The sequence below is a fragment of the Narcine bancroftii genome, chromosome 4, assembly GCF_036971445.1.
Source record: "Narcine bancroftii isolate sNarBan1 chromosome 4, sNarBan1.hap1, whole genome shotgun sequence".
Taxonomy (NCBI): domain Eukaryota; kingdom Metazoa; phylum Chordata; class Chondrichthyes; order Torpediniformes; family Narcinidae; genus Narcine; species Narcine bancroftii.
The window spans coordinates 191,622,748-191,646,442 of NC_091472.1; the positions used below are offsets into that span (position 1 = coordinate 191,622,748).

The following is a 23,695-nucleotide window of genomic DNA, read 5'->3' on the forward strand; positions in this document are numbered from 1 at the left end:
TTTTTCTCCCCTCTATTTATAAAACCACATGACCCCTCTTAGAACAGCAAACTGCAACCCCAGACAGATTGCCAGCACTTGAATCAGCTTCTGAGCTCTTTCATCTGTTGCTTTAAAGACAATAGTCAATTTTCTCCAAGGCATCAGTCCAATTAGCACTTACTTGTGAAGTCTCCATAAGCATTCTTCAAAGTTTCTGTAAAGTCATGGTCTCCCCTTATGCATTGCTCTTGCATTCCAAATGAGATCTCTTTTGTGAAGTGTTTCCCTCTCCACAATTTATTTAAAAAATATATTTACATAATATAAAATATAATACAATCCATCACAAGCATCCACTTCCAGTCTTGATTCGACATCTTCGCTTTTGGATGTGCCTGAATGAGAATTGCAGAACAAAGTGCAAGGGGCAGATTTCCCAAGGTGAATAATGATATGCGATTATGTGAGAAGTATAGGTGACCAGTTATTAGTCCATATAAATAGTGAAGGGTCAGCCTTCCAACAGATGGTGGAAATGCTTGAGGGTGAGGTAGATAGCCAAAGAGTTTTCATCTGAACGTGGTTGCCGCACCTCATCTGAATGGGTGATAGTTTTGATGAAAAATATTCTAAAGATCTAACCTGCCATTGACTCGTTGATTCAAAACTATTCAATGGTGTTTATGAATGCACCTGTGGTGAGAGAGACTGAGGTGCGTGCCTCTGGTGGACGAGCTTAGTTGCATTAGTGTGAGTTTTCTTCACGGTATTGAAGGGTTCAACTGCATTCTCGGCTTAGCACAACTGTTTCATAGAAGTCGATTTGTCCGAACCTTTGAGTAGGTTGGTCAGTGGCAAGAGGGACTCGTAGTGTTTGGTTGTAAATGGCGATAGAAATTCATCATCCTCAAAAATTGCATAATTGAGCAAATGAGTTGGCATGGTGTAGTTTCAAATTTCATGCACCTTTGATTCATCCAGCAAATTGCCTTTCTCCATCATTCGATGTCTCAAAAAAAAGCGAGTTCGCTTGAACCAAATAGTCGTTTGCTTGGATTGATTACAACCCTATATTCATCAAGACATTAGTACTGCTTTGCTTCATTGGCATTCTCTACCAGAAGAATGTCATAGATGTATGTGCAGACTAAATTGAGCCCAGAAAGTGGTCTTTAAAACGCTAGAACAATTGGGCTGCATTCCACAAATCAAACAGCATCCATAGAAATTCAAACATACTGAACAGAGCAATCACAGATGTCTGTGGAATATCTGCCATTTCGACTGGGATTTGTTAATAGGTGCACATAAGGACAATCTTTGCAAACTCCTGCTTGCCATTCATCTGAGAAATCCTGCAAATGCAGGATGCCAAAACAGGAGGACCACAGGTCTGGATGTTGTGGGAAACTGCATATTTGATGTCAGTGTGACAGTACAAAGGAATTACAAGGAGAAGAAACTATTTGAGCAATTCTTGGTATGGACTGGTGCTGGTTAGGCGAGGGATTGTCATTGTGGAGGCCGAAAAAGCTTTCTGGGGCCAAAATAGAGTGTGGCCAAATGTCTGGATGCTCAAATTGTTCATGGCAGCAAGAACACATCCAGGTTAAAGTGATGGCATGCTTGGGGACTGGGAAGAACAACAAATATCTCCGCACCCAAATCAATGAGACATTGTTTACCAGAGGAAAAAGTCGGAGAGGAAAAAGGTGGCTGCTTTGCCCAAATGCAGCAGGTGCTTCTGCCAGTCTTGTTGCATCTTGTGTGATGCTTGTAGCAGGAGTAAGGAGGTTGGCATGACCGGCCACTGCATTCAATTTCCACTGTCACCAACAAATTAGTTGCGTGCCACCCCTGAGCAGGCATACAGTGAAGACACTTTGGTTTCCAGACATTGCTATTGATTTTCTTGTCACCAGCCAGCCTATGCCATCTCTGTAGCCTTTGTGATGTCCTCCAATTGCTGGGGTTGTCATCCGTCAATAGCTCCGCATGCAGGCTGAATTAGTAGGTTGTGTTAATTGCAAGATGGCACATCGTATATTGTCGTTTCTACCTTCAACAATTTCCATACATGCAAGGAAGGCTTTGTGTCACCAGATGGGGTGATGTAGGTGTAGCTAAATCTTATCACATAATAAAGAGCAAGTGCTGTTGTGTCTTTCGTTTGTCAGGCACAACTCCATTACAGAACTAACTGCTTAAAACCCCATTGCATCCTGTATGTGACCGCGAAACTGTCCCTGTTCTCAACCGGCAGGCCTGCAAAAGCCCCAAGTGTGAGTCGCCCGCAGTGACAGGCCCTATGCGAAATACACACAAGTGTGAGACTGCGGCACCATCTATTATAAGTGTTCTGCACCTATACAAAATATTACAAACTAATTTTATTCAAGAGATAAATGAAGCAAGTTCTTTGAAGAGAAGTACATTGAACACACATTTTACATTAGTAAGAAATAAATGTTTAAATATTGCCGAGGAAAAAAAAGTGGTAAAACCACTATGAATGATACAGAATATACAGCAAGCTAAAAATTATAGCAGTGTTGGCTTTCAAAGTGCACTGCAACTATCAAATAAATAAACTATAAAGATTGTACTACTTGGAATTGTGCAGTTGACACTAAATGAGGTCAATGTATCAAGCTTGCTAATATACACACACACAGAATTACTTCAAGATTTATGGATGATGAGCTGCAAACGTCAGAATAGTATTTTGTGAGCAAAATACCGCTGATGCTGCCAATGCATAGTACTGGAAAATACAGAGGGGTGGGTGTGGGTGTATACCTGCATATAGCGCACGCGCGCGCGCGCACACACACACACACACTATAAACAGGTATCCCCCACTCTCTGAAAGTGGAGCTTACCAATGAAACATTTCGTAAGCCAAAATGGCATAAAGAAGCAATTGACATTAATTCATGGGAAAATGTTTGGAGTGTTCCCAAACCCTTTACCACACGCTCTCCCGACACCCTGCTATCAGTGCCCACACAGATTCCATTGTCTCGCTCTCTCCTGACAGCCCGCTCTCAGTCCCCACACTGATTCCACTGCCCCACGCTCTCCCAACAGCCCGTTAGCAGTCCCCACACTGATCTCACTGCCCTGCATTCTCCCAACAGCTATTTTCACATCTTTTTTCATAAAAGCAAAAATCCTCCAGATTTTTTTCAGTTAGTGAAAAAAGGAACTAATGCAAAAGCGAAGTGGCATAAAGTGAACTTTCGTAAAGCAGGTGCTACCTGCTGCTTTACGGTATTTTGACTCATATAGCGCGTGCTATATGCATATTTTACAAATTAGGCACCTCTGGCTAGGGCACTGCACCTTATCAATGTTAATTCCCCAAACCCATCACTGAGGGAGGAGACTAATATATCAAGTGCCTCTGATTTAAGATAACATTTGAATTAAAATCCTGCTCAACTCTGAAGCCTGTCTTCGATCTATTTAATTAATTCCTCCCCAAAGCTTGTTAATGTGTTGCAGCAGGATATCATCTATAGGCCCTTTCATGAAGTGAAAAAGCCGACTGTAAAACAGAGATTCTCCACCCATACGTCGGGAAACTGACCTCTATGAATGCTCTGTGGGCAGCTTCAAGGCGCTGACTGCAATTCCTCTTGGGGAAGTATCATCGGTGTATTATGTGAATGTACTGCCGCTACAAGTGGCTGGCAAGGGGCAGGCTGATGACATCGCGATGATGCCGTCAGCCCGCTACCCATCTCCCTTCTCCCACTCACTCACCCTCTCCCTCCATGATCCTCTCAGGGCAGGGGGGCCGGCGGGGGGACATCAGGGGGAGCTGCTGCAGTCTGTGACAGCCCTGCTGGGCACTCTGGCACCTCACCGGGCCGCTTTGGCTTTCGGGGCCGCTCATCAGTGGTTTGAAACATGGCAGAGCAATGGCCATCTTCCCTAACCATACTCCCCCAAACAGCTAGAACCATAACACAGTACAGTTCCAGCTGCATAGGGCTGCATATTTATGACAGGCGGTGCCATGGCCCCAATTGCCCTGCCTCCATCAGCTCCAGAGGGCACTACAAAGCGCTGCTCAACATTAATGTGATGCAAGAGCAGCCTTTTAGGGCTGCTTCATGAAAGGTAAGTTTTTATTTTTCTCCCCTTGCTCATAGCTGGCCTCCAGGCGGAGGTTAGTATGAAGGGGTCTAATATAATGGGCGATTGACACCTCTGGGGGAAGTTGATTGAGGGTTAATTGCAAGAGATTAACTGCAGCAGTTGTCTCATGTCCCGTTTATGCAAATTCATTACAAGTGAGAATTTAGAATACTACACCTACACGTTATATGCGAGTTATTAGAATTTTTTTTTTTTTAAAAACACACAATTTATGATGTTCTGCACTTTATATGAGTGAAAATACCGAATGTACAAGTGTGTGTGTGAATCATATACACACATACACAATTTTAAAAAAGCTCCATTTCAATCGCTCCATAAAGAACAATTTCTTCATACCCATATCAGACATTAACAAATAAAACAAGATGACAAAATAATTTACTAAGTCTATATTTTATCCCACCCTGCACAGATATACAAGATATTAAAATGGGTTGCTCAGAAAATCTACTCACCCTAAAGTCTTCTCTAAATTTTTTTAGATCTGCTATCTGTTTTTTATGATCCGAAGCCATTGGAGATGTTGCTAGAAAAAGAATGAAATGAAAATTTTCAAAAGTGATAGTAAATGTGCACCTCCCAGAGTACATAATACCCAGACTGAGGACAAAATCAAGACAAATATCTTGCAAAATATTTAATTTAATTAAAATGTCTTGTGCAGCTAAGTAATGAACACTAATAAATGTTTTTTTTAAATGGATGAATGAACTGGTATTTCACACGAGTTAAAAGAATGACCACATTTGATCATTACAATAATTTGACAACTCTTAACTGGTCAAGTATAAACTGGAGAGTTCAAAACAGCAAGGCTATAGGCATATATACACATGCTACACTAACCCTTTATTCCCGGTTTGGTTAAGCTGGGGGAAGTAGTACATGTTTCAACAGGCTTGGGAGTCTCTTTGTTTGCAGAGGGTGAACTCTGCTTTTGTTCTTGAAGCCTTCCATCTTTAGCTAAAAACAAAAAAAAATCCAAAATTCTAAAGTGAAAACTGCTCATGAAAGCATTAAAGCCACATAACAACTTAAAAGTAAAGACAATCTTTCATGAAATGAAAATCCAGAAATCAATGTTTCCCTTCAGCACGTTACCGAATTTTATGGCAATCTTAACCATAGAACTCACAAGAAAGGACAAAACATGGAGATAGAAACAACAAATGTCAAGAATACAGGAGCAATGCAAAGCTACTTACAGAGTTGGCACCAAAGCCAACTTAAAAGCATAACTGTGTTGCTTTTCAGTAGTGTGATTCAGATAGCAACAAATGAAAATTACAATTGTGGGGCAAAGAAAGAAGGCCCGAAAGGATAAAATACAATATATGACTGGAAAATGTAAAGAATTATCAGGTACGAATATAGAAAGGCAAGAAGTATTGAAGTCATTCCTTTTATGAAAATATTAATGAGATTGGACCACTGAACAGGAGTTTTTGGGATTTGGACCACTTTACACCTTACAAATAAAGAAAAGAAGCCAATAGGAAATGAAACTAGTACAAGAGTAGTAGAAAAAAAGGATTTCGGTGGTAGTTGGCAGATACAGCAGGTAGCATGCAGTTTTGCAGAGCCCAAAAAAGTGCTGCTCAATTTTTTTCCTCTACTTGTGTATGGGAGATTGTCATTTTTCTCAATGGTCTTTATCTTTAGCTTTAATACAATTAAAATGGTAATATTACCCAAGTTTTTTTTTTATTTCGAGTGATTCCAGTTTTCATCCCAAAGTCCTTTTTTTTAATAATACAGGTACACAATCCTTTATCTGGACATCTAAAATCCGGAAAGCTCCAAAATCCGGCAATTGGGGAGAGAAAATGGCAGCGCAAGTCTGGCGGGTGAGACCGGCAGCGTGAGTCGGGCGGATGAGGAGGGAGACCAGTAGTGAGAGTCGTGTGGGGGTGGGGGGGGGGGTTGGATACAGCAGTACAATTTGGATGGGGTTAAATCTGGCTTTCTGAAATCCGGAAAAATCCGAAATTTGGAACACACTGTCCTTCCCCCCAAGGGTTCCGGATAAAGGATTGGTACCTGTATTGACATAATGTTTCTTCCTATATATGGAAGAACAAAATCTCTAGAATTAGTAAATTTCATTTTAAAAAATTGAAAAAAAATGTGAGGTATGGCTCTACCTAATTTTAGATTTTATTACTGGACTGTTAATACTTGTTATCTAACTTTTTGGATTTTTTATTCTGACAAGTTGGATGGTCCATTATGGACAGATTTAGAATTGAAATCTACACAGCAGTACTCAGTGGCCTCTGTACTGGGTACCCTCTTCCACTTTGTTTTTCCAAGATCGATAAGGATATATCTAATCCAATACTCAAACAGATTTTGCGAATCTGGTTCCAATTTAGGAAATTTTTTTTAATTTAAAAAACTTTGTTTTATCTAGTGCTCGCTCTCAATTATATTTATCGACCATCAATTACTGATCAATCTTTCTCTGTATGGAAAATCAAAGGTATTAATTATTTTGTAATTTATTTAAGGAAGGTTGTTTAATGTCCTTTGAACAGCTGGCAAACAAATAAGACTTACCAAATATTCATTTTCTTTTCAATATTAACAGCTTAGAAATATCTTAAATACCATATTACAGGACTTTCTATTTGTATATCCACCAGATTAATTGATAATATTTTTCTATTGAATCCTTCTCAGAAAGGATTAATTGAAATTATATATAAGATTATTGAAACTACGTCCAGTACTTCACAATAAGATTAAAAAGGCTTGGGATATGGAGCTTGCAAGAATTTTGTCTATGGGACAAGATTCCTAAACTGGTGAATACATCTTCAATATGTGCCTGACATTCATTAATCCAATTCAAAGTGGTACATCATGTTCACATGTCCAAAGGTGGATTGTATCTTTTCTAATATTAGCCCTACTTGTAACAGATGCAAATCTGATATTGCTACATTGATACATGTTTTGGTCTTGTCCATCCGTAGAAATCGATTGGAAAGAAATTTTTAATATCTTTTCAGCTGTATTTCAGGTAGAGCTATGATCCAATCGAATAACTGCTCTTTTTGGGGTTATTGAACCAGACATAGGGAGTTTTTGTGTATTTGGGCAATGGGTTGTGGCCTTCTCCACATTGTTGGCTGGAAGAGCCATCTTATTCAAATAGAAAGACTCTAGACCTCTAACAGTTGGAGGTCTCATATGGTTCTCATATTATGTCCTGTTCACATTTAAGAAAAAATAGATATCATTCATTGGTAAAATTTGAACATACATGGCGATCTTTCATGTCTTATTTTCAATTGACGCAAATATTTTTAATGTATTCACTCTTCCAGATGAGATATAGTTTTACCTTTTTTTGATTCACGGTACGAATCAAAAGCTACAAAATATATGCAACCTTCAGGATAAGCTGCTTAGATGTTTTTGTTTATTTTTGTTAAATAGAATAGGTTAGGTGGGATATACATTTCTAAATTTTTGATGTCTTTACTGCCTTCATCCAGTGCACTGGTGGGGGGACCAAGATATATGCAAGTATTTTCAGTTTCATTCCCTTTTCTTGTACTGTAAAAACCAAATAAAGGAGATTGAGAAAAAGTGCCACTGAGTGAGGTTTAAAATCTCACTTGGGCGGAAACACATGGTCTTGTGCTCTCTTTTCAGTGAAATTATCTTTGTATGTTATTAAGCTTCATTTTTCCTAAAGATGCTGGGTCAATTGTAAGTTTTCCGGTCAGTATGTGCAGCAAGGCTAATCCTGTGAACTGGAAAAAAAAAATCAAAGCATTATCTTTCATCATCTTCTCTGCATGTATAACATTCAACAATATGCCACTGTGGCATAAACTATTTACCTTCAGCTGATGGAGTTACAGCTCTATTTGCAGCTGGGCTAGCTGGTGTAGGAGATACAGTTGTTGCAGGTGTAGCTAAAGGCTCAAGTGGGACAGTGCCAGGTTGAGTAGAAGATAGGATCATGCCACTTGGCGCATTTCCAGGATTATACTGAGATGGCTGGTTACCATGTCTTGGAGATCGTGGTCTGTGCGTTTTGGGAGATAAACGGGTATTTGAACCTAAAGTAGAAAAAAGCTTTCATTAATGCAGTGTACCAAAATTATACTGAATTACTTCAAATGAGATTTGTGGATGGTGAGCTTCAAACTTCCAAAATCGTATTCTGTGATCAAAACATTGCTGATGCTGCAAATGTGAAAACAGAAAATTCACGAACAAAAAAGAGAATTAATATTTCAGACTGATACTTTTTCATTAGAACAATCCCTTGTTCAACTCTCAGACTCCTTTTCTCTCTCTCACCATTCATCAACAGAACCCTCCCAGAAGACCATGGAGAAAACAAATTTGTTTCAAAGCTCAAGAACTAGGGTTCAAATGAGAGGCCCCAACCAAATCAAGCTAAAATTCCTGCGTAAGGCAAGTACGTTCAGACAAAATAAAGCTCATTTACTTATTAACAAAATAAAGCTCGAGTTCAAAAATTTAACTTTTTGTACTGGTCACACAAAACTGTTTGTTGGTTTATGCCAAAACCCTCATCTTCACTGCCCATTTCTGTGGAACTTGCCCTCGCCTGATTATAACCCAATTATCAATCAATGCCAGTAGATCTTCAGAAATTCCTTTACTTTCTGACCCTATTTCTTTATTTAAGAGAGAACTCTCCCCTTAAACTGCAAGTACACTGCAGCAGTAAAACAAAGTCTGCAGACACAATGCTGGAGAAACTCAGCAGCTCAAACAGCTTACTTTGTGTACCATAACCAATATTTCGGGCTTGAGCCCTTCATCAAGGTATATTGATTTGTACTATCTGTGGCCTTGTGATGAGGAAGTTAAGGATCCAGTTGCAAAGGGAGGTGTAGAGATCCAGGTTTTAAAGCTTGCTGACCAGCACAGAGTATGATGATGTTGAAAGCTGAGCTGCAATCACTGAAAAGCACCTGATGTATGTGTTGTTCTTATCTAGTTGATCCAGTGCTGAATGAAAAACCAGCGAGATTGCATCTACAGTACAGCGATTGCATCGACTGTGGCAGTAAACGAATTGCAGTGGATCCAGGTTTTGGGTGCGAGTTAATTTTAGCCATGACCAACCCCACAAAACATTTCATCATAGTAGATGCGAGTGCGACCGTATTGAGGTAGTTCACTCTGCCCTTCTCGGTCACCGGATGATTGAAGCAGCTGGGAACTTCTGACTGCAGCAATGAGAGATTAAAAATGTCTGTGAACATTTCAGCTAGTTGGTTGGCATAGATTTTCAGTACCCTGCTGGGTATGCCATCAGTGCCTGATGCCTTTTCAGGGTTCACCCTCTTAAAAGATGTTCTGACATTGGCCTCAGAGACAGCTTCTGCAGGCATTCTCATTGGCACCGATGAATTCTCCTTTTTCAAAGTGAGCATGAAAGGTATTGTTCAGTTCATTGGGTAGTGATGTTTGGGTCCCCCTTGTTGAACGTAATGGCCTGTAAGCCCCACCAAAGTGGGCGTGTATCTGACTCCATTTCTAGCTTCACTTGGAATTGCTTCTTTGCTGCTAAGAAGGCCTTCTGTATATCATACCTGACTTCTTGTAGGGATCTTAATCACTATCGACCTCGCCCTCAGCAGGTTGCGAGTCTTTTGATTGGGATACTCACAGTATGTGCACATAGTCAGCCAACACAGGTTCTGATGAAGTTGGTGACTGACGTGATGTATTCATTCAAGTTTAAAGAAGAGTCCTTGAATATGGTCCAGTCCACCAATTCAAAGCAGTCAACAGCACTGGAAGTCAGGAGTGAACCCAGGTTGCTGGAGCTGGGAGACAGCAGCCCTACTAGTTGAACCACTGTGCTGCCCAATATATTTGGAGATTACTGCTGATAGTTCTCTCCAGAGATGTGACTGAAGCAGGTAAATGGATTGTGATATTGTATTATCAAAGTGATCAACTTGGGACTACATTGGACTCAAGTATCAAACAACCTGGTTCAGTGAAAGACATTGGTATAGGAAGTCCTTGATAAAAAAAATGAGTTTGGAGTTTGTATTTGGTGATTGCATTTTCTCATTGGTTAATTCTCATTTAAATATCATTCCTGCTGGATTTGATACTCACAGCAGGTTGGTACCACAGTGAAGGATGTCTGAGTAATATTGGGTTGGAAGACAGGGGTGTAGTGAGCTTACACACTTCTCACTGACAATCAACACAAGTGCAACTCAAGGATGCGTGCTTAGCCCTCTGCTCCTCTTTCTCTCCACCTATGACTGTGTGGCTAGGCACAATTCTTAATACCATCTACAAGTTTGCCAGTGACACCACGGTCATTTGCAGAATCACAGACGGCAATGAGGAAACATACAGGAGTGAGATAGATCAGCTCGTTGAGTGGTGTCACAATAACAACTTTGCACTCAACGTTAGCAAAATAAGGAACTGATTGTGGGCTTCTGAAAGGGGAAACTAGGAAAACACAAGCAGTCCTCATTGAGGGCTCAACAGAGGAAAGCACAAAGAACTTCAAATTCTTTGGTGTCTATCCTGGGGCAATCATGAAGAAGGCTCGCCAGCAGTTATACTTAAGGAGTTTGAGGAGATTTGATATGTCACCAAAGATTCTTGCAAATTTACCAGGGAAAGCGTTCTGACTGGTTGAATCACTGTCTAGTATGGAGGAAGGCACAGGACAAGAAAAGGCTACAGAGAGTTGTGAACATCATGGGCATTAGTTTTCACTCCATTAAAGGTATCACAAATAAACTATTTGAGATATCTATGTATGTATCAGCGTCCACATTTATCCGATTATTGTTTAAGACATTTGTCTATATTGTTAACAGAGTAAAAACTGCAATTGAGATCTATAAAACATTAAAATATTTTTAAGATCTCAATATCTGATTTTATTTAACACCCAAAAAACTTACCTCCACTAACGACACCCAAAAAACTTACCTCCACTAACGACACTCAAAAAACTTACCTCCACTAACAACAGACGACCAAGTCCCCCCTGAAGAACTGTTTCTAGGTGTAGGGGTAGAAATATCTCCAGATACACTGTGTGGTATAAAATCCAAACTTGAAGACATTGCAGCTCGACCAGAGGGGCCTCGATGTCGAGGATGACGTTGGGCCTTTGGAGACATTCGTGGAGGACCTTGATGATAGAACAAAGTACAATGAATAAAAATATTCATTACAGCTAGCATGTAAAATGGAGAAGCTGATAATTTTAAGTGGGACCATTCCCAAAGTTTTATTTTAGTCATATCTAATCGACTTTTCCTATGCATTTGACTTGCAATATTAGCAAAGTTAATAATTTGTTGTAGTTCATGATTTCATGGGTTTTTTTAAAAAAAAATGCTGTAATTTTAACTATAATTGTCAAGTATAATAAATATGCAATTCTAACTTGATAACACTCCTTAGGATGTTTTACAATGCTATATGTTACAAAGCATATTGTAACTCAGAACACAGCCTGAAGGACTCTGAAGAACAACAATAAATTTGCTTTTAATGTTCTCTATGAAAGACCAACTGTAGTACATTTAATACAAATGTGAAAAATCTTAAATCCTAACAGTTGAATTACATTTTTCTCTTCAATGAAAATGCATATACAGTAGTTTAGAAATAAGATTTAGTTAATTAACCAATTGGCTGAATAGTTAATAGTTAAAAGAGCCTTGTGGATCACAGTGAGGAAGATAGTAAAATAGAGGACCTAAAAGAATAATTTCTTAAATGCCAGGATCTTTGCTTAAAATATTGTTGACTCTAGTGAAAATATATTTGTAAACAATGAATTACAAAATGAAGAAATTCAATTGATGGTCCCCAGAAAGCATGCTTGTTCTAAATGTGAGATACAAAATTAATGAACAAATCTCATGCAGGAATTAAAAGTAGAAGAGGATTTAGTCACACCATCACAAGTAGTTGTCAAGTATCCCAGATGGTAATTTTAGTAAACATCAATCATAGAATAAATTAAATGTAATTATTGCCCCTCCTGAATATTTCCAATATTAATTATCATATAGTCAATGGATTTTTTTCCTCACTCAACACAGCTGTCCAGATTTAACATCCCAAACAACATTTCATTTTGGCACACCCAATATGTTAATTTCAATTTATTTAACAAATTAATTAATAAGATACACTTGTGGAATAACTGAAGCAATTTTACAAACTCTCAACTTTAACGATAATGTGTGGAGGAAAATTAAAAAAAACTTGCAAATACGTAGAAAAACTTCCAAATGTAATATCAAAATTGGAAGAACAAGAATTGCAGATGCTGGAATTTGAGTTAACAAAGACAAGTTGGAAGGAATCAGTAGCCCAGACAGCATCAATGGAAAGAAAATGTCACTGATTTGGGTTGGAATTATAGAGTCCCTTTATCAGAGTATATCAGTCTCAAAAAAGGGTCCCAATCCAAAAACCATGGGCCACTTAGCTCCATGGATGCAGTCCCTCCAGTTTCTCTTTGTTCACTTAATTAGAAAACTTATTGAACTGCACTCCATAAACCACCGTTGTTGTTCTTAGAACAAAAGGATCAAGGCCTACAAACTCTAGGCCTCTGTACTCCACTCTGCATCTGGATCCTTGGCTTTCTCATTGGAAGACTACAGGTAGTGCAAATTGGAAACAACGTCTCCTCCTCACTGATCATCAACACAGGCACACCTCATGGATGTGTGCTTAGCCCACTGCTCTACTCGTTAATACACCCATGACTGTGCTGATGACACCACAGTTATTGGCAGAATCATAAACAGTAATAAGGAAGCTGCCTGCAATGGAGAGCAACGTGATTCCCGCTAGGATTCTACTAAATAGAATAATACCTAGTGTCGCCGAGAATATTCTCCCAGAATCACAGTGCGGCTTTCGCGCAAACAGAGGAACCACTGACATGGTCTTTGCCCTCAGACAGCTCCAAGAAAAGTGCAGAGAACAAAACAGAGGACTCTACATCACCTTTGTTGACCTCACCAAAGCCTTCGACACCGTGAGCAGGAAAGGGCTTTGGCAAATACTAGAGCGCATCGGATGTCCCCCAAAGTTCCTCAACATGATTATCCAACTGCACGAAAACCAACAAGGTCGGGTCAGATACAGAAATGAGCTCTCTGAACCCTTCTCCATTAACAATGGCGTGAAGCAAGGCTGTGTTCTCGCACCAACCCTCTTTTCAATCTTCTTCAGCATGATGATGAACCAAGCCATGAAAGACCCCAACAATGAAGACGCTGTTTACATCCGGTACCGCACGGATGGCAGTCTCTTCAATCTGAGGCGCCTGCAAGCTCACACCAAGACACAAGAGAAACTTGTCCGTGAACTACTCTTTGCAGATGATGCCGCTTTAGTTGCCCATTCAGAGCCAGCTCTTCAGCGCTTGACGTCCTGCTTTGCGGAAACTGCCAAAATGTTTGGCCTGGAAGTTAGCCTGAAGAAAACTGAGGTCCTCCATCAGCCAGCTCCCCACCATGACTACCAGCCCCCCCACATCTCCATCGGGCACACAAAACTCAAAACGGTCAACCAGTTTACCTATCTCGGCTGCACCATTTCATCAGATGCAAGGATCGACAATGAGATAGACAACAGACTCGCCAAGGCAAATAGCGCCTTTGGAAGACTACACAAAAGAGTCTGGAAAAACAACCAACTGAAAAACCTCACAAAGATAAGCGTATACAGAGCCGTTGTCATACCCACACTCCTGTTCGGCTCCGAATCATGGGTCCTCTACCGGCACCACCTACGGCTCCTAGAACGCTTCCACCAGCGTTGTCTCCGCTCCATCCTCAACATCCATTGGAGCGCTTACACCCCTAACGTCGAAGTACTCGAGATGGCAGAGGTCGACAGCATCGAGTCCACGCTGCTGAAGATCCAGCTGCGCTGGATGGGTCACGTCTCCAGAATGGAGGACCATCGCCTTCCCAAGATCGTGTTATATGGCGAGCTCTCCACTGGCCACCGTGACAGAGGTGCACCAAAGAAAAGGTACAAGGACTGCCTAAAGAAATCTCTTGGTGCCTGCCACATTGACCACCGCCAGTGGGCTGATAACGCCTCAAACCGTGCATCTTGGCGCCTCACAGTTTGGCGGGCAGCAACCTCCTTTGAAGAAGACTGCAGAGCCCACCTCACTGACAAAAGGCAAAGGAGGAAAAACCCAACACCCAACCCCAACCAACCAATTTTCCCTTGCAACCGCTGCAATCGTGTCTGCCTGTCCCGCATCGGACTTGTCAGCCACAAACGAGCCTGCAGCTGACGTGGACTTTTTACCCCCTCCATAAATCTTCGTCCGCGAAGCCAAGCCAAAGAATAAGGAAGCTGATAGGAAGGGGAGAGAATAGCTCATTGAATGGTGTAACAACAACAACAACCTTGAGTTCAATGTTAGCAAAACCAAGGAGATGATTGTGGACTTCAGGAGGAAGTCACAAGATCAAGAACCAGTCCACGCTGAAGGATCAGCAATGGAGTGGGCCAAGAACTTCAAATTCCTGGGTGTCAACATCTCCAAGGATCTGTCCTAGAGCCTTCACATTGATGCAATCACAAAGGCAGCTCACCAACAGCTATACTTTGCGAGGTGTCTGAGGCAGTTTGATATGTCAACAAAGACTCTCGTAAATTTCTACAGATATACCATGGAGAACATTCTGGCTGGTTGCATCATTGCCTGGTATGGAGGTGCCAACTCTCAGGACAAGAATAAACTCCATTGGGTTGTTAACCCGGCCTGCGACATCACAGGCACCAGACTCCATCGAGGACATCTACATGAGGCGGGGTCTTAAAAAAGCAGCCCCTATCCTCAAAGACCCCCACCACCCAGGCCATGCCCTCTTCACTCTGCTACCATCGGGGAAAAGGTACGGAGCCTAAAGACGAGCAGTCAGCAGCACAAGGACAGCTTCTTCCCCACTGCCATCAGATTCCTGAATAACCAATGAACCACAGACACTGCCTTACTTTTTCTGCCCTGTTACCTTTATTATATTTTTTTATAGTGATGTCGTAAGATGGTAATAATATAAATATTTACACTATTGACACTGCTGCAAGACACCGAATTTCATGACTTGTCCGTGACAATAAATCCTGATTCTGAAGATTAAAGGATTTTCCATCTTTCTCCCAGTTGCTAACAAAATAGCCAGTGATGTTGACAATGAGAATATAATTTATTGGTTGCCAGATGTTATCAACAAACGAGCCAATGGGCAGAACAGTCTATGTATTTAGGAAGAGCAATGAAAATATGACATTGGAGAGATGCTAAGTGCAAACAAGCAAACAAGAAAAATGTGTCCATGTTCCAGATTTTCTTGAAATAGGACAAATAGTGTTTCAAATAGCAGGTTCAACTTTAGAAGCCCAGAGAGAGAACACAGGAGCAGGAATTTATTCATTACATGGCATTTTAAGCCCTGAAGTCATCTTGGTGATTTGGCATTACCCAGTCAAAGATGTCACCTTTGTCTAATTCTTGCTTCCCCATCTTCTGCGACTTGAAACTAACTTTTTTTTTAAAGTTTCCCAATTTCAATTTCAGTCTTCAATCTCTATCTGCATATAACCTGCAGAATGTTTCAAGCGTTTGTGCTTTTATTTTACATTATGTAGGATTGGGCTTAAACCAGCTGGTCCACAGCCAGACTCCTGTGTTAACGTCTGGTCATCATATTACAGAATAGGATGGGATTGTTCTAAAGGGGAGGGGTTAGAAGATATCATAAGGGCTGAAGAATTTTAGGTACAAGATGGACCAGGTTGTTTTCTTTAAATCAAGCTGTGGGAAGATGCAAAGGTATATAAAGTAAAAGAGGTCCAATAAGAGCCAGTAACTAGAGAACAAATATTTAAAGTGCAGAGTCAAGGTAAATTCAGGAAAAAATAGGAGCAAAAGCAGAATATTCAGCCATCAAGTCTGTTCCACCATTCAAGAAGATCATGGCTGATCTTCTACCTCAAATTTCATTTTCCTGCCCTACTCTTCAATTCCTACCATATCCAGATATTGGAATGAAATGAATATCCAAGTTTCTCAATTCTCAGGGCAAGACAATTCCAAAGAATGTGTTACTATTTTAAGAAAGATATTTTATTTTGTCTAAATCCTAAATAGCCAATTTCTCATTTTGAGACAGTCCCCTAGTTCGAGACAACCTGGTCACAGGAATCTCCTCAAGAGCAATTGGGGTGGACATATAAATACTGGCTCAGCCTGTAAACCAGTCATCCAGTATCTTCCAGTCCTCTAAACATTAAGTTTTAACGAGTCAATCTCTCATTCTTCTAAGCTTTTAAGAGCAGACAGTCTACTCTAAACACCAGTTTCTGAAAGCTATTTACTTAAAAAAAACATTTCCTATACTTAAATGTTTCAACTTTAAATAACCAAAAGTGTGCAGTAAACATGGATACGCACTGTTGTGCCAAGCAGAGTTAAGCATAAAGTTAGTTTTAAGCACACAAAAAAAAATCAAATAATACACTGGAAAGTTTTAGCTCAAAACTTGATAACCTCACTCAAATATTTTGAGGAATTACAATGGCTGATTCTAACAAAACTACACTCTCACATTTTCTACATAGCCCACAAACCGACTCATTAACTTTGTTTCCACAGTATTTTGATTTCATGTTTCAGATAATAATCCTATGACATCTTTAAGATAAATATATGAATCTGAACAAACTTCTATTTCAAATTCTCTGTACTGCAGTAACAGCATTTCATAACCCCATGTCTTGACCCAGGAAAAATTAGCTAAATTTCCTATGTAAAGTGTTATAACATTCCTCTCCTCCCCCACAAAAAAAATTGCTCAATAATCCAACAATTAATTATAATTCCTTATGTAATTCCTTTAAAGTGTCCACGTTCTGTTTATTTAAAAGTCCATTAATGCCAGCACACACAATATAACTGGATCTCCACTCAGCTCTCGATCACCTCGAGCAACTCATACATCCAGCTAATCTTCGTCGACAAGAGTTCAGACTTCAACACCATTATTCCCTCAGTGCTGGTTAACAAGCTCCAAACTGAATCCTTGACTTCCTTTATGGATGACTAGTCAGTATAATGCCTCCCTCTCACTGATGATCAACACAGGTGCACCAAGAATGCATGCTTAGCTCACTGCTCTACTCACTCAACTACTATGACTGTGTGGTCAGGCAAAATTCAAATGCTATCTGCAAATGTGCCAATGATACCACAGTTGTTGGCAGAATCATACAGCAATGAGGAAGTGTACAGGAGGGAGAGAGATCAGCTCATTGAGTGGTGTCACAATAAAAACCTTGAGTTCAATGTTAGCAAAACCAAGGAGATGATTGTGGACTTCAGGAGGAAGTCACGAGATCAAGAACCTGTCCGCACTGAAGGGTCAGCAACGGAGAAGGCCAAGAACTTCAAATTCCTGGGTGTCAACATCTCTAAGGATCTGTCCTGGAACCTCCATGTTGATGCAACCAAAAAGTATTGCGAGGAGTTTTGAGGAGATTCAGTATAGTACCAAAGACTCTCAAAAACTTCTACAGGTGGGGGGCGTGGCAAGATGGCGTAAGGGTCAGACGTGCCTTCCAGTCCTCTCCTGACTCTATCTTATTGTTTTGTCTAGAAATGCCCGTTAAAATTCTTTAAAAGTTTAGATAACTTCAGTGCTATTAATTTCTGATGGTACAATTGGTGAAAAAGAGCAAAAAAAAACGACAACAGATCATCAAAAAACTACATTTTCCAAAAGTTCAAGTTTTGGAGCCTACCTGTAGAAAAGACACCGGGACTCAGCGTGAAATGGATCCCAGGAGAGAGGTACAGTGTTTGGATGCAAAGCTCTATGTTACATTGGTAGAGCCCCCCTAAAGAGGGCGCCAAACAGCCTTTAGAACAAAGAGTTACTCAGGTTCGCACATGCGCAGTAGCATCTGACGGCAATGTTATGAATGAACCGCTTGTAGTATCATCAGCTGAAGTATTACCAGCTGAAACACCGGCTGGGGAAAGGCATCTGTCAACTCTAGCAGTGGCGCTGCAAACTGCACCTCTTGAGATAGAAGAACCTATACAACTTGATGTACTGAGAGAACTTAATACATTATGGATTGGGGAAAACCCCGGCCAGTGTCCTCCAGTCACTGCTGGAGAGGCTGTGGCTGGGGTTTCCACACGCAGTCATACTACAAGGAAGGCAACCAGAATGAAGGAAAGAACAGAAGATTCTTTGGTTATGCAGAAGAAGCAGGAATCTGTTGAGCCAGAATCTCTTCCAATTGAAAAGATTTTTGTGAATCTTGAATCTAAATTATCTTATACAATGCAGGGATTATCCAAGATTATGACTGAACTTGGTACTAGGTTTAATACCCTGGTGAAAATACATTCTCAACAGATGGCTGAGTTTGGAGCTTTTAAGCTTGAAGTGAGAGATAAATTTAATTCATGTGAAGAAGATATAGACGAAATACGGGATCAAGTTCTTGATGTGACCAAAATGGTTGAAGACTTAAGAACTCAAAATAAAAATTTGGTGAAAAAGATTGATTATTTGGAAAACCAATCCAGACGGAACAATATAAAGATTATTGGTTTGCCGGAAGGTATGGAGGGACCAGACCCAAGAAAATTTTTTACTGAATGGATTCCGCAGGTGCTGGGTCAAGAACATTTCCCGGAAGGTATAATACTGGAATGTGCTCACAGAGCTTTGCGTAGAAGACCTATTTCAGGTCAAAGTCCAAGTCCTGTTTTGGTTCATTGCTTGAATTATTATGACAGAGAAATAATTTTACGAGTGGCTATTAGAAATGCACAACAGAGAAAATCACCCTTGATGATTCAAAATAATCGAGTTTTCTTCTATGCGGATTTGAGTCAAGAGGTTATGTTCCAACGACAGGAATTCAACCCTGCTAAAGAGTTGTTGTGGAAGAAAGGTTATAAGGCAACCTTTAGATATCCAGCTGTTTTGAAGGTTTTTCAAGATGGTTACCAATCAAAGTTCTTTGATTCTCCAAAGGAAGCTATAGCATTTGCCCAAGAGCTGCCAATCACTCAGTTTCAACAGAGATATAGTCCGCCGCGATCTCCAAGGAGACAAGAGATGGAAGAAAAGAGCCGTGCTCCAAGAAGGAATGGTCGTAATGGTGACTCGGCAGTTGGAGCTGGTTAAAAGAAGAGCTGTCCTTTTTTTTTCTAATGCTTTTTTTCAAAAAAAAAGGGATATTAAATAATGATGATGTTAGTTTAAGATGAAGTGAGAGTTGGGGGAGAGAACCGGATAGGCACTATTTTCTGAAAGTCATCTGCTACGTGTGAGTTATCTCACACCCATTTTTTTTTGGGAGTTACCGCATTGTGCAGTTTAGACGGGAGGGGGTATTTTTAATCTCCTACCCATTTTTTTTCTTTTTTTTTGTATTATTAGATTAAAGAGTGAAGGGGTTTTTTTTGTTTAAATAATTTGAAATTTTTTTTTCCCTTTTTTATCTCTTCTTTCTTTTTTTTCTTTTTTTTGATCGTATTAAGAGAGGGTAAGGGGGTAAGAGTTGGTTTTTTTTTCTAACTGTTGTAAGACATGTCAAAATTTAAATTTGCTTCTCTTAATGTTCAGGGTTTGAATAATCCTATAAAGCGTAAGAAAGTACTGGCTTATTTAAAAAAATTTAAAGTAGATGTGGCCTTTTTACAGGAAACTCATTTGACAGATAAAGAACATTTAGGGTTAGGGTTAGGGTTAAGCGGGACTGGGTTGGACAAGTCTTCTATTCTTCATTTAATTCAAAGGCAAAAGGAGTTGCGGTTTTGGTACATAAGAATTTACCGTTTCAATTGCAAGACGAGGAGGAAAATGGAGGAAGACTACTTAAGTTGAATTGTACGATCTCTAATGAAGCCTGGACTTTGATTGATGTTTATGCTCCAAATGTTGAAGACACTGCTTTTATTACAGAAATATCTTTATTATTGAGACAAGCTAATTCCAATGTGATGATTGGGGGGGATTTAAATATGGTATTAGAACCGTTATTGAATAAGTATCCAAAGGTAATTAAGAAATCTAAGATGGCGATACATATGGCTAATATGATGAAAGATTTGAATTTAGTTGATATTTGGCGTAGATTTAATCCTACACAGAAAGACTTTTCTTTTTATTCTTCTCGACAATTCTTTTTCAAGACTTGATTATTTTTTAATTTCGGCACATTTACAGGATAAGGTTATATCTGTGGATTATAAGGCAAGGTTAGTCTCGGACCATTCACTGTTATTACTGGAATATCAAAGTTCTCAAGTTACACAACATACTTTAAGATGGAGATTTAATACTATGTTACTACAAAAGCCAGAATTTATTGTTTATTTGAGAAAACAAATTGAGGATTTCATTGCTAATAATGTTCACTCTGTTTCTGATCAGTTTGTTTTGTGGGACGCAATGAAAGCTTTTTTTTTTATATACGGGGTCAAATTATCAGTTATGCATCCAAACTGAAGAAAGAGAGAGTTAGAGAAACTGAGGATTTGGAGAAGAAAATAACAAGCTGTGAAAAAGAATTTCAAAAGAAAGCTACTGAATTCCAAAAGATCCAATTAACTAATTTAAAGTTGAAGTATAATAAGTTACAGTCATATCGATTTGAATGTCTGTTGAATCGTTCAAAAAATAAATTTTATGAATGGGGTGAGAAAGCTCATAAAGTATTAGCTTGGCAATTAAAAAAAGAACAGTTATCTAGGATTATACCAGCTATTAGAAATAAATCGGGTATCACTTTTAGTCAAAAAGAAATTAACGATGAATTTTGTAATTTTTACAAAAAACTTTATTTGACTGAATGTAAAGAGATAAAAGAAGATGCAATAGACTCTTTTTTGAAAAATATTAATTTACCATAGTTATCTCAAGAAGACAGACAAGAGTTAGATAAACCTTTTACGGATAGTGAAATTGAAATGGCTATAAAAGATATGCCAAATGGAAAAGCGCCTGGTGGAGATGGTTTTTCTATTGAGTTTTACAAGACTTTTTATGTTGATATATCTTCCTTATTTAAGAATGTAATACAACAACTTTATGATACTTTTCAATTACCTGAGTCCTGTTCTAATGCTATAATTAGTTATACCAAAAAAAGATAAAGATCCCTTACAGGTAGCTTCTTACCATCCTATATCTTTGTTAAATGTAGACTATAAAATAGTGGCTAAAGTTATGGCTAATATGTTTGCTCAGTATTTACCAAAGATAATACATCGTGATCAAACAGGTTTTATAAAAAAATAGGTATGCTTCGGATAATATTCTACAATTAATTACTTTGATAAATAGATCTAAATCTCAGAAGAATTATCCAATGGTGGTTTCATTGGATGCAGAAAAGGCATTCGATACAGTAGAATGGAAGATTTATTTAAAGTACTTGAAAAGTTTTCGTTTGGTCTCTCATTTATTGGTATGATTAGGGCTCTGTATAATGGTCCGAAAGCTAGAGTTGTTACTAATGGTTTGCTTTCAGAATCCTTTAATTTAACAAGATCTACTAGACAAGGATGTCCATTATCACCCGCCTTGTTTGCTTTAGTTATTGAACCTCTAGCACAATTAATACGTCAGAATGATAGTATCAAAGGTATGAGAGTCTTGAATGAAGATTATAAAATAAATTTATTTGCGGATGACGTTTTGCTGTATTTGGTGGATCCTGATGTTTCTCTGCCAGCACTTCAAGATTCCTTAGAGATTTATGGTAAATTATCTGGTTATAAGGTTAATTGGACTAAAAGTGAAATTTTATCAATTAGTAAAGATGATTATTCAATGTTTAGAAATATTACGAATTTGAAGTGGACGAAACAAATTAAATATTTGGGAATTAATGTTAATACTGACTACCAAAATTTATATTCACTTAATTATCTTCCTTTAATGAAGAAGATTAAGGCAGATTTAGTTAAATGGAAAGATTTACCTTTGGGTTTATTAGGAAGAATTAATACTATAAAAATGAATATTTTTCCTCGTATACAATATTTATTTCAATCAATTCCTTGTTGTTTACAAAAAAGATTTTTTAAGGATTTATATAAAGTAATTAGGGATTTTTTGTGGAAAGAAAAATTTCCTAGGGTGGCGTTGAAAAAATTGATGTGGGATTTTCAATTTGGAGGGTTATGGCTACCTAACTTTCAATTTTATTATGAAGCAGCTCAATTTAGATTTCTTAGCGCATTAATGGCCACACAAGATACGCCTAGTTGGGCACAGATAGAATTGGCAGTTATTTCTGAAAAATTTTCGAATGAATTTTTATTTCGATGGAATAAAAATTTGTTACGAACTTATGATGTACGAATATTGAAACATTTAATGAATTTATGGACAAGTAAATTACATAAAATGGGATTGAAAAATAAGTGGTCGGGAAGATTACCATTATATAATAATCAACTTGTTCCTTTCACGGTATCTAATACTATTTTGAAACAATGGGAGGAGAAAGGAATACATAATTTATCTGACTGTTTTTTAGAAGGTCTTTTTTGTTCTTTTGTAGAATTGCAAAAGAGATTTGATATAAGTGGTTATTCTATATTTGTGTATTATCAGTTAAGATCTTTGTAAAACAGGTATGCGGTCGTCAAATGAATTTACTGTCTGAAACTGATTTGAGAAATATGTGCTCTCATTTCCAAAAAAGGGTTATATATCAGGTTTGTATCGTATTTTGTTGGAAAGTGAAAGTAAAATAGATTGGGATAAAGATAAAATGAAATGGGAAAAAGATTTAAGTTTAACAATAACTGAAGAAGATTGGTCTGAAATCTGCCGTAATAGTGTTCGAAAATTGATTAATGCTAGATTGGTGATGATTAATTATAGTTTTATACATCAATTATATTTAACACCAGAAAAATTTAAAAAATTTGGTTTTAGTAAGTCAGATCTTTGTTTTCGTTGTGATCAGGTTTCTGGTACTTTTTTTTACATGCTGTTTGGTTGTGATCGGTTACAACAATTTTGGAAAGGTATTCAATCTGTATTTAATAATCTATATAATCTTCATATTGTATTAGACCCCGATATATTTTTATTAGGGAATATGCAACCGTTGATTGATTTAGAATTATATAATTACCAGATCTTTTATTTACTTAGCGCTGGCAGTGGCCAAGAAATATATAGCGATTACTTGGAAGAATAGAAATGTATTGTCTTTAGATAGGTGGTATTCAGAGATGAAGTTTTGTTTGGTTATGGAAAGAATATCTTTTTCTATACAAGATAAGATGTCTTTTTATGAGTTAAAGTGGACCCCATTTATTGATTATATACAATTTAAATAAGTTTGAATTAATCATTTTTTTTTCTTTTTTTATTATATATTTTTTCTATATGTTTTCTGTTTTTTCTTTTTTTAGTTTTTTTTATTATTAGTTGGCTTTTTTTCATTTAAGTTCTTTTTGTTTTTG

The 23,695-nt window shown here is 38.4% G+C and overlaps 1 protein-coding gene across 5 annotated transcripts in view; it reads right to left on the reverse strand.

Moving 5' to 3' along the window:
• The window catches only part of atxn2 (ataxin 2), a 151,368-nt gene that overhangs the window by 30,522 nt on the left and 97,151 nt on the right, over nt 1–23,695 (reverse strand). For all 5 annotated transcript variants that reach the window (XM_069933386.1, XM_069933383.1, XM_069933381.1 and 2 more), the window contains 4 exons: nt 11,147–11,323; nt 8,007–8,228; nt 4,999–5,115; nt 4,608–4,678 (listed from right to left, as the gene is read on the reverse strand). In XM_069933386.1, the coding sequence (XP_069789487.1) occupies nt 4,608–4,678; nt 4,999–5,115; nt 8,007–8,228; nt 11,147–11,323 (587 nt within the window). The remainder of the gene's footprint in view (nt 1–4,607; nt 4,679–4,998; nt 5,116–8,006; nt 8,229–11,146; nt 11,324–23,695) is intronic.